The 12,906-nt window shown below is 33.3% G+C and overlaps 1 protein-coding gene across 1 annotated transcript; it reads left to right on the forward strand.

The window, feature by feature from the left end:
* Window positions 1–299: 299 nt before the first annotated feature.
* Window positions 300–9,437, forward strand: LOC132726096 (uncharacterized). Its single transcript, XM_060711369.1, has 8 exons — window positions 300–516; window positions 2,421–2,854; window positions 6,287–6,451; window positions 7,005–7,116; window positions 7,457–7,557; window positions 7,836–8,168; window positions 8,507–8,753; window positions 9,022–9,437. The coding sequence occupies exons 1-8, from the start codon at window positions 300–302 to the stop codon at window positions 9,405–9,407; spliced, it is 1,995 nt and encodes a 664-aa protein (XP_060567352.1). The 3' UTR covers window positions 9,408–9,437.
* Window positions 9,438–12,906: the final 3,469 nt, after the last annotated feature.

Consider the following 12,906-nt stretch of genomic DNA (forward strand, 5'->3'; position numbering starts at 1 on the left):
AAGCGGCCGAACCGGAGAAAAGTATATCCCCAACTTAAGGTCATTTTTGAACATTGATAAGTAATCCAAATATTTTTTGCGAAAAATGAGGTCATACATATGAAACAGTCACATTTCTGTATTCCTTACATATTTTTAAGTGCTGAACATTTATTTATTCTATTTCAGTGGAAAAGGAGCTTATAAAATATGTCAATTTGTCGGTAATAATATTGCTAATGGAGTTTTATACCAGTATGTTACTTATGTAGCAAAAAAAGGGAAAATAAGATCAACAAGGCAAAGGCAACGTTCATAGGATGCAGCCCCGATACACCAAAGCCACCACAGCAGGGCACCCAGAAGGCACCAAACCAAAACCGGGAGTGGTCATTAGGGCAGCGAAAGTAGGAAAGGGGAACAAAATGTGTGAAATAATAAAAACTAAAACGGGCCAATATGGGAATCAAAGGAATAAGGGTTGTAAGGGTGAAAAGGGTGAGGGGGCGGTGAGGGGTAACAAAATGGAAGAAGGGGGTGAGAAAATAACTACCGTTAACGAAATTTAATAAGGTAGACATCACAAAACCTTCAAACATCCAAAACAAGTACCAACACAGACATGTGAAACACGTGGACAACGCCTTGGAACGGTCAGTGGTAGTTACACTACACTACTGGGGAGTCTAAACCAGTTTTATGCGCGCCAAACCTTACTCTTAGCCCCAATATGTTCCTGTATGGCATGAAAGTGTAAATAAAATTAATCCCCGCCAATTGAAATTCTAACAATGGTCATGGTTACATTAGATGAAATAAATAAAACACATAAATGATCGTGTAAATATGTACAAAAAGGTACAACCTAGTGACTATTTCCAAAGTACAACTTGAAGATACCTTTACGGAAGACAGAGTAACAAGAAAATCACCTACAAGAGCCCGACGAAGTAAGAAAGAAGACAAACATTAAAACAATTCAGTCCCCAACAGGTTTAAAGAACTGTCCATCATAGAGTCTCCCACTTAGTCCGTCAGATGTAATTAAAAGAGGAAGTACTTATTAGTTATTAGCTCCAACTTTTATTAATATTTAAAAGATACTCCACTGGTTAAAATCTATCTATCCCTCTTGGAATGCATATTGACTTCAGGATCTACTACATACGTTTGATATTTCAATCTCGTAATAAGTGCCTTTTGCAGTACTGACTCAACTGTTCTTCATTCACCAATTTAAATTTTCTTTACAGGTCAGGGGTAGTGGATCGCTGCGAAATAGATTTTAGTACATGCGCGAAAACCTAGCAACAGTTACTGGATAGAGGTTAGAGTCAAAGTTACACCGGCATACTTCATCGTTAAATCATACATAAAAGATTTTAAATACATGAACGCTGTTCTGGATAAAAATAAATGTCATTTTAATGTCACTAAAGCCATATTATTGATTACTAACAAAAGTCAGCTTGACGAATTTAATATTAAGTTAGTTTTGTAAGGTACATGCAATTGAAAGATATCAAGACTTATCACATATTAGGACGTGTCTAAATACAAAAGTTTAACATTTTATGAATTCTGATAAAGCCGATGCCTAGGGGGCATTACACTTTCCCTTACCGTCCATGAACAGGTTCAATCAAACCGAGCATGCAACATATACATTTTCGCCATTTTCACGTCCTTTATGGATTTTTTCTCTTTAAAAACATAATAGTGTTAAACATTATCTAACCTTTAACAAGTTGACAATTATGACTGAAATAACTGAACATACTATACCACAATTTAGAATATGCAATTTTGTTGTAGCTTAGCAACATTGCGCGTAATGATATCACGTGTACATCATAAACCCCTGACGTGAAACTAAGTAAACAAAATAAAAACGTTGACACCAGCCAGAAAGCTAGTGCGTAGTTTTAGTAAACACAAAAAAGTTCCTACGTAATGGAAATAGAATTAATGTCTTAGTGCCGAATTTAATCCAAGATCAGGTAATAATTTATTTTCACATTATTTTGTTCACCCATTTATAAAGATTGACAGTAAGAAATAATATCAAAAGTGTAAACATATTTTTTTTCTATATGCTGTCATGTGCATCGACACAAATCAAAGCGTTGTTAAGAGGCATGTAGATTATACATTATAAAATCGGTGTATGTGGTTTCACAATTTTTGCAACATGATAACATAATAATCATTTTATATAGAGAAATAATAAAGTCTTTCAAAGGATAATGACCATTGTGCTATTTGTTTGAGCGAATATTATCACTATAGACTAGTAGAACAAATAAATACAAACAAAGATGAGGAATTACAGTGATTTATCTATTGGATATTTATTACAAACTAAACGATACTTGTAATCATGTAGATATGGTACAGGTGTTATTGTAAATTGATTTTGTTGTACACGGATTTTTTTTCAGAAATGGGAGAACAATTTGAAATAGTATTCTCATTTGATACGACTGGTTCCATGTATGACTGTTTGGAAAAAGTTCGCTCGGAGCTGTCGGATATGGTTCAAGAACTGAACAGCAAAATACCAAATTTGCGAATAGCAATATTTGCACATGGTGACTATTGTGATACTGATATGTATGTTACTAAATATATTGATTTCACAAAAAATTCAACTACTCTATGTGACTTTGTCAGGAATGTCTCGAAAACCAAAGGTGGAGATTTCCCAGAATGTTACGAGCTTGTTATGAGGGAAGTCCAAGAGGAACTTACGTGGACAAAAAACTCCCAAAAAGCTCTTGTTCTGATAGGTGACGCAACTCCACATGAAAAAAATGAGGAACAAAATTATCGACACCTTGACTGGAAAAAAGAAACATCACGACTCCGTAACAAGGTTTGTGTACAAAAAGATCAATTATACCAGTTTCTCACAAGTAATCTGAAAAGAAAACTATAATGTGCCCTTACTTTTATGAAACAGTTTACAAGGGAAAACATGAGTTTTAAAATAATTTTCTTACCTTCTCTTTTGTATAAAGCGGTCTGATAAAGCACTTGCCGACTTTTTAACAGGCCTGTAAGTATTTACTGATCTGTTTTTGTTCTATTGTTCTCTATGGATTTGTTTTTGTCGAGAAACTCGTGCACAGTATAAGATTACGCATTCCATAATATTCCATTAATATCACCGTATGTATCCAGTAACATAGTAATGTTGGAATAATGTAGGAATTGTGCAAATAAAACTCTTAATTGTGCAAATTTATAGGCAATATGACTACTTCTAAACAGTTAAGAGACCAATATATATTTTAAAGTACATGTCTATTAAATAAAGAGAAATGAATGAGCGTATACGGCTGCTATGACGTTCCAGAACTCTAACAGGCACCATAGGACCAGCGGGCTCGATATCCACAAGAAAGCATGCAGAATAAGATGGCAATGCCGAGCAGTAATCCAATTAAATTCAAAACAAAGTATTCCATTTTTATGATAAGAAAACGTTTTTACGTTCAAAACGCATATTTCAATAATTGTCAGCTTCAATGTTTTTCATTATCATGTTTAAATATATTCAATACCTATGTTACTTTATATAGTAACAAAATCTAGGGTATTTCATGGTCATTATGGCAAGACTAGGTCATTATGCAATTTTGGCCGCCTTGCTACTCGGCATTATTTTTCCATAATGGGCGAGTGAATGAGCGCATGAGCAGAATGACGTCTCAACTCTCAGTGACTTTTAAGATGGCTGCGGACGTTGAATGAACTGTAGTCACTTACACACAATTTTTTTTAAAGTTTAAATGACATAATTAATCACAATCAGCAGAGCTTATCATTGAAGATTTTTAAACTCAAAACAATACATGACCCTCAGAAATTCCAAAAATGATTTTAGATTGACTGTAGAAAAGGTCGGATCGTTCGCATTTAGACATAGACAGTCTCAGAAACCGTTCTTGAAGGCACACAACTTCATTAAAAACTGGCACTAGATCTAAATGTTATTTTCACAAAAATGAGAAAAGTGGAATTCTGTATTTATGGATAAAAACAACAATAAATTCTACATTTATTTTGTGTTGTCTTGTTTTCTAAGTTAATCGGAGTGTTAAACTGTACAGTATGACAGATATATTTGTTTACATTGACAACTGTCCGTTTCTTAGAAAGGGCGAAAACCAAGATTAGGAGTGAGACTAAAAAAAGGATTGAGTGAGACTAAAAAAGGATTGGAGCACCACACTAAATACCGTATTCCGGTATATACCGGGCAAGGCGCTTGAATCATAAAATGCTAAAATATTGCCTTTAACCCAACGAAATGAACTTTAATAGGTCTAATTCATCTTTTCACACCGCTTTATGTATGATAATGAATGAAAAATGTAAAAATCGGCGAAAAAAAAAAACGATATTTGTCTATTTTGTGATCATGATTTCTGCAAGCGTCTAGAGGTACTGCTTCAATCCTGTATTGAGTTAAATCCAAAGGGGACAGGGGACCTAAAAATGAACAATTTTGTATTTCAGTGTGGCCAGAAACACAATTCCAAATATTTTAAAATCTGTTTCACAAGCAGATAACCAGTTGCACAGCATTATTCAATGATATATGACATACATTGAAGAAAATAATACTTTGCATGCATTGCTCCTTAAAAAATGACTGACAGCAATTTATATTTACCCCTACCCAGCCACAATCACACCTAAAATATACCAATATGGGCAATTTTCATGAAGGTGCAGCATACTCCAGAATCCGCCCGATTCCTTTAAAGATATCACTAACACGCAGTGCAAGCTATGGCATTTTCAAAAATGATCAATAAAGTGTCTGTCATACGTTTAGATTTTTCACAAAATGTATCCGAAATTTCTTACTTGTTTGGCGCCAACTGTCAAAGCTTGATTTTTAACTTTTTCACCTCCATTCAGAGAGTCACAAATACATACAAAGCTACCAAAATGCTTAGTTTCGGGTAAAAACCCAAAAATACTGCTCATTTCTTACACACAAACAAAAAAGAATTACAATGACAGAGAAATATCAGAAGTTTCCAGTACCTTCAAAACACCACGTCTGAGTTATCAAAAAATTTGACCGGGTTATTCATTCGAATATGTCCCCTGCCCCAAAAAGGATTAGAGCACCATACGAAATACCGTATTCCGGTATATACCGGGCAAGGCGCTTGAATCATAAAATGCTAAAATCTTGCCTTTTTACCCAACGGAATGAACTTTAATGGGTCTAATTCATCTTTTCACACCGATTTATGTATGATAATGAATAAAAATGTAAAAATCGGCGAAAAAAACGATATTTGTCTATTTTGTGATCATGATTTCTGCAAGCGTCTAGAGGTACTGCTCCAATCCTGTACTGAGTTAAATCCCAAGATTAGCGGCGATGTCTAAACGCCGTATTTCGGACAAAGATATTAAAGAAGTTATTAATACTTGGCTTTTGCTCGCCATTATGCGATAATGGCCCTCAAGTTTATAATGTCCTTCGGGCCTGCGGCTCTCAGGCCATTATGCGCATCTTCGAGCCATTATCACATAATGGCGAGCAGCAACCACGTATTAACCTCTATATAACATAACATTGCGCTTATCGTGCCCTTTTAATGTCAAGAACTTGAAGGAGATTCTTGGCAAATTTCGTTTATCTAAACCCCACGGGGAAGAAAACAAGAATTTTCAAATAACTCCTCACTGATGCACTAATAATCTACAAGAGCCTAGCGGTTGGACTCTTTGAGTGGCTTTGGAATAATAAATGCCGAGTTAAAAACTGATGTTAAGTTAGAAAACAAAAGAGCATGAAGGTAACATGATTATAAGTCTGCATAGTATTTACCTAAGGGCTCTTTTGTTAAAGCGGTCTCGGAAATCACATACCGACGCTAATTTACCGACTTGTTTTTGTTATATTGTTCTCTATACAAAGTAAAATTTGCTTAGTTACGAAACTCATTTAATTACCGTATGTGTCCTGTAGTACAGGAATGTTGAAAAATGCATGAATTGTGCAAAAAAATAACGATTACTTGTGCAAATTAATCGAGAAAAGTAGTAAAAGGACAGATATAAATCATAAATACTTAGATGCATAATGTATATAATTTTAAACACTTGGCGATCAAGGTTATGTGGATATGAAATCACATTTACTCTATATGATAAATTAAGAGACTGAAGAATATTATATTTTCATTATCTAAAAAGATTTTGACCAAAACGTATGCTTGAAATAGTTTTCTAACACTTTGACGCTACAATAGGATGATAACATTATTTATTTCAGGGAATAAAGATATATGCTGTGCATTGCTTGTCGAGATCTGAGTCTGAGAATTTCTATCAACACATAGCTGCAAAGACCTTCGGATATTACCTACCATTGAGTGATTTTGATGAAGTTAAGAAAGTCTTGATGAATATATGTTTTAGAGAAGCTGGACTTGAAAGTGTGGGTATTATTTTAAGATATTTTCAACGAGAATTGGTAGATGTGATTTCGTCCAGGATTGGACCATAATAACCTGAGACTTAATATTCTATTTTCTACTTATGTTGTTTTATGTCAATATAATTCTAAATAGTACAGTCCTTTGATAATTTGTCTGTTTTATATGTGTTGTATTCTAGATGTTATATTGTAGTATAGGTTGTAACCTTTTTTTATTATGAACACTTGTTTGGTTTGTTTTGTTGTTGTTTTTTTGTTTGTTTGTTTTTTTTTTTTTTTTGGTTTTTTTTTGGGGGGGGAGGGAGAAAGTGTTTCCGATGGCTGGTGGCAGTAACGAGTTCGTAATGCTTTTTCTTGCAACTTTTCTGCTTCTATGAATAAATGGATTATCAAAAGTTTTCGAGTACACAACTCATCATTTTTTTTTAAAGTGTATGTTTTTTTATTAAGTTGTATTATTTTTTTCTAAGGCTATCGATAAAATTGGTAGGTATAATGCAATATATGACTTCTTTATTGAGTCTATGTATGAAATAAGAGATAATTATTCTAGTCGCTTGTGGCCGGTACTACAACTATATCATCACGTCAAAGACCATCATCACCTATCGAAGATGAAGACTTCAACGAGAATTCGGACGAAGAAAATGAGGACAATGATATGCGTATGTTCACACATTAAAAATAGTATCATTATAATTGCAATGTGATATGTAGTTTAAATTGTTTTATAAAAATTCATTTAACTTACGTTCTGAAGCAGTTTATTTCATGCAAATGAAAAATCGAGAGAAATATGTTTCCTAAACTATTCAAGATGTCATGGCAACATTTGGAATAAAGATTTTAGAACGTTTTGATACATTTTGCTATAGATGTATGTATTGAAGAACACAAATTAGATTTTCAATGTTTCCTTCCGCTTCCTACAATTTATTTGGAATAAAGTGAATAGAAAAGTTATTGTATATACATGTATAATTAACTTTATTATTCTTGTAAAAGGAATGGATTGTTCAAAATGCAAGAAATGGAAACCACCGAATGAATTTCCTTCCATCCCTATATCAGATAAGTGCGAGCATAATCCGGGAGTGTGCTTGCGGGTAAATATATTACCGGGAAGAAAAGAATCAAGTTTCTTATAATCACAGTTTTTACAAATATATTTTCCGGCACACGGACAATGAGAGGTTTATGGTTTAATTAATCCAAATAACTGAAGCTGATTTCTACTTCTGTGTGTCATTTATGCTTACCATATTTCGAAACTTAACGAGTCTGAAATATAGCAGATAAGTTGTAGTTATTTGAGTTTAGTTGTCAATAGATGTATATTATATATACGTATATATTAATATGGTTATTCCGCTTTTTTACCAAGTGTATTGTGAAACATGTAGAAAGAAGCCTTACATGTCCAGATGCTAATTGTGATGTCACATTTGAGGATGAACAGTCAACTCTGCAATTGAAAATATGTGAAGCCACACTCATTAAGATGTTTCAGGATTATGCAAAAGTGTATGATGAGAATCGGAAGGCGATGTTGGCAGAAAAGGGACGAGTTATTACAGTAACATCTGTAACTGGTGATACTTGTTGGGTTGATTTTGATAGTAGCATGACCATAATGGAACTAAGGGAAAAGATTGAGCAAGAGCTGGGGATTAAAGAACCCAAACAAAAGCTTCTTTTTAAAGACAAACACATGAAGGTATCAAGGCTTTTACAATTTATCTACTGAAGCAGGATGATACTAAATTTTTGTTAATTCAGCCAAAACAAAACATTAAAGTAGACGTCTTAAGAATTGTAAGGCCAAAAACAGGAGAAAAGGTATATAATAGACATTAATTTAAGTTTTTTTAAAAACAGGATTTATTTTCACATTGTGATATGAAAATTATCATATTGAATATCAACTTGAATATCATTTATGTATGTATATAAAGTATCATTTATCATCATTATAAACAATTTAATGCATGTTATTTCTGATACAGAATCAATCCACTTGTTTTTGTTGTCTAAATATTATGAATTTCTCATTAGAAAAACAAGGCCCCTGGACAACCATTTCGATTGAGAGATTATGGTATTGATGTGAACGACACTATCAACTTAATCATACCACTTTACTGCATTCCTGACAATCTTGACCATGTTGTGTTCGACTTGTCTTGGGAGTTTCCAGCTCACAATGCTGATTTTCTGGATGCATCATGTTTCGCTTTCGACAAAAATGAATTTATTTCTGTCATAGATTGGAACCACTCAGACAACCAGTATTATCTGAAAGGCAAGTTATGTTTTTCTTTGAGCAATATCAAATACATTTAGTTTGGACAACCTTAATAGCAGAGAAAAAAAACAAAGTAATGGGAAAAATATGTATAACTTGTTTAATTGATCTTTTGCAGCTGTCGCACATTTTAAGCAACAACATATAATTAAGCAAGTAAATCATAGTTAAACAAACTTAGTCATATAAATGACGGCAAATATGAAGGTTATATTCAATGAAATAAGTACGTCACATCATTGTATGTTTTGAATATTTTATAAAGGTGCCGTAGTTCACTCCGCGAAAAATGAGAAAACCCCTGATGGTCGTATTGGGCGTCAAGAAATTCATGTTTACCTCAAGAAACTACCTACAAACGTGTCACATCTTTATTTCACATTAAGTTCATGGAAAGCAGCCACTCTAGAAAACTTCAAAAATCCCAGACTACAGTTCTACGATGCTTCTTCACCAGACGCAGATTTGTGCGGGACTACATTTACACATGCACTAAGTTGTCAAGCTGTTATTATGTGCTCTGTAGTTCGGGTAGCAGGAAATTGGCAAATATTTGAATGCGATTCAGGGAGTTGTCCCAAAGGAAACACAAAAATGTACAATCCTTTGTGTTGGAGAATTGCTAAACTTATCTCCAATGAGTGTGAATGAATGATTTTAAAAAAAGAACTGGCGAAGTCAATATTTTATCTTTTATTGTGTTGTACAAATATTTGAATATTAAGGTGATTTCGTTTAGTCTTTAACTTGGCTATAATTTGTGCAAAATTATTTTTCATCGGAAAAACTTATTAGGCTAACCAACGTAAAACATTATCAAATATATATATATTGACTCATGTATACAAACATAATGTAACATGTCAAAGTGTACCGTATAATACCTGGGCTATAACCCCTAGATATTGAATTACGACAATATTTGTATTGAATGTGAACTTTGCAAATAAGTGTGTGTAACTTCGCATAATTTAAAGTAAAACAGAAAAAATAGACTGTAGATGCTTTCTTTTGCTACAATTATTTCCTATGATAATGTCACGTGTTCTTTTGAGACATTCTAGGTTTGGGCTCCTCACTAAAATGAGTGGGCTCTACACTTTATCCCATAAAAATTGTGAAATGTTAAAAAGTTATAACAGAAAATAAAATCTTGACCGTCTTTGGTAGTGGTTTTCTGTCCACGCAGATCACAAAGTCGCGTGATAAAAAAAAACTGTGATAAAGCCTGATCAAACTGCCCGGGTGTACTTACTAATTTGAATGGCTTTGGGTAATAAATAGCGAAGGGTTAAATGATATAGGATTATTTAAGGTTTTTTCCGTTATAACTGTTCTTGGATTCTGTATTATTTTGTTGGTCATTGGCTACATTATGCAACGAAGAGAATGATGGAAGCCATTATTATGACACAATTTTACGCTTTTAAAGTCTAGCCTTTTTGACCAGAACCATTGGTAAAAAGTCGAAGATATATCAGTGGTAGACCGTTTAGCTAAAATGTTATACCATATGGTTCATAAATAGGAATACCATTGGTTTTAATTATTGAAATAGAAAAACATATCTATAGACATATATCACGGTATTGTAGTGTTGTTTCACTGGTAAATTATGGTCCCTTATTAGCGACTTGACCGAAACGATAAGATATATTAAAGTTAACATAACAATTAGATAGAAACACCTGCACAATATTTAACATAGCAAAGACTTTACTTACATCGCGAGAGAACAAGACAGTTTAACACTAGACTCTACAACCAATTTTTTTTTGTAAACGCTTCACCCCTCAAGACATTTAACTCCCTTCACCCGATCCATTTTTTTAAAAATAACAATTCATTTTATGCTCTTCAGTGGATTACTGATTTATCCGTGAAAATTATATTTGATAATTTCACAGTGAAAATTATCAAAATATAATTTCACAGTTTTCAATGACGAAACTACTTTCTTAAGATTTTCCCCATGTGGTACCTCACTTTTATTTTTGCTGACAATTCTGACAATGTCAGGCTGTTCAGAGAAAAGCAAAGCTGAAATTGATAAATAACTTAAATGTCAAAGTAATACAAAAAGAAAACTTACTTCTATTCATTCAAATAACAAATCACCAAATATCGTCTCTTATTTATTTTTTTTTGTTACATTTTTACAGTCTGAAAAATACACTCCTTCCACATGCAAAACTGCTCTTGATGACATTTGGGCGTATTTAAGTATCCTACGAGCAATAACTGCCGTATGCTTTCTGAAAACTTGAAAATGACAGCGATCAGCCCGTAGAAAAAGGCCAAAATAAAAAATATGTCTGGTTCAGGGAACCCGACCGACCCTATTTTTTTAAGGCCGACCCTAAACTTTTTTTTTGATTTTCGGTACGAAAATTTTTGGGTACGAAAATTACAAATGTGAAAATTTTGTTTTACGATGCCTGTTGAAATAGCCGATGAGTAACATTCTTAAAATAATCAAAAAATATTTAATCATATATGATCAAAATCATCAACAAGTAGAATTGTGAATGTTTCTGCAGGAAACAGACACATTTTCAATTGTCACATATTTTCGCGATGTCGCTTTTTTATGAATTAAAAAAATCGTAACCAAAAGGGAGATATGTTTTGTTAAAATGTGTGAAACAACACTTTAAATTAAATTTACTAAAAATATTGTTTACATTAGTTGAGATGGAGCCATTATCAGTATGTGTTTGTTACATACAATGACTATTTTCTTTTTTAAGGGAGGGGGTTTAAGAAAACAGCATAATGGTCTGATGATGTATGTTTTTGGAATTATATTTCAAATCTTTTCAATCACTTTTATGGTACAGTGTTTTCCATTTGGGGCATATTACCATTTTCCTGAATAAGCTTTTTCTCCGTTCAAACTCTGACTCGATCCCCAACCCCTTACTCTGCTATACATTATATTTGTCGACTGCATATAAGTGCAGCAAAGATGGCTTAACATATTCAATGTGATCTGGAACTCCTACTTTTTTGTGCTTGGGAGTCCCAAGACTCCTTCTTTGTGAGAACCCTGCAACTGTTGGCACCAGTTGCACATAATTATATATCTATAGACTTGCGCCCCCTGAAGACCATTTAAATATGTTGTGTTATTTTGGTCCCTGGAATAGTGCATGTCAGATGCTCTAAGCTTATAATACAGCATCATTATTAACTTGTTACAGAGGTGACCCTTGATCTTTTAATTGTCAGACCTGTCAGATGCAGGTTATTAGCATAGTACAGCGGGTGATTCAAAGGGAAAGGGTACATAATAAGCAGAATAGAAAGCAAATTAGTATGAATACAGGTGCTACATGGTTAAATGACTACATACAAGAAATAAACAACACAATATCGCATGCTGATAGTTTATTACAAAATGGTGCTTGCATTGATTGATTACAATCTTTGTTTAAGTATGTTAAGCTAGCAACACATCTTATACTGATAAGAGATTCTCCCAACAAAAAAAAAATCCCTTACCTCCTAATTTTTTGGACCAATGTTTCCTGAACCAGACATATTTTTTTTTGGCCTAATGTAAACAACCCAGCGTTCGTTATGCAGCCTTTCACTTCCATTTTCCTAGCAGTTGTTTTAAGTTTTCACTTCTGTCAACACTTATTTATTGTCTGTTACAATCCTCAAATAAGTTTTCTTTCTTTTAAAAAGGTGTATGACTAACAAATCCAAATGATATCTCTCTGAATCAAACACAATTATTTTCCTCCCGTGAAATACACAAATTCTAAAAATAGCAGACGTTTACATTCAACAAAGTCAGGTCTAATATAAATTCGCGGTAAGTAACAGAAAAATACGGATGGATGGTTGGACTTTTCCTCCTACTAGAGTTGTTTGTAAGATTAAAACAAGCGATAATTCATATTTCTTTTTAATAAAATGAATAATATCACCGCCATTTAACGTTGATTGTGGAACTTATTTTTCAGCACAAGACTTCTTGTATTTAATGAGACCTTCGACTAAAATGAGGCTCTCAATGGGGAAAACAGATTTTAATATTAACGTAAATATTAAAGAAATTTCGTTTTAACTTGTTTTTCAGCATAAAATAAAAAGAAAATTTGTTTGTTTGTTATGTAAGATGTGTATGCCCACTCGATGA

The sequence above is a fragment of the Ruditapes philippinarum genome, unplaced genomic scaffold, assembly GCF_026571515.1.
Source record: "Ruditapes philippinarum isolate M1 unplaced genomic scaffold, ASM2657151v2 ctg7883_1_1_1_1, whole genome shotgun sequence".
Classification (NCBI taxonomy): domain Eukaryota; kingdom Metazoa; phylum Mollusca; class Bivalvia; order Venerida; family Veneridae; genus Ruditapes; species Ruditapes philippinarum.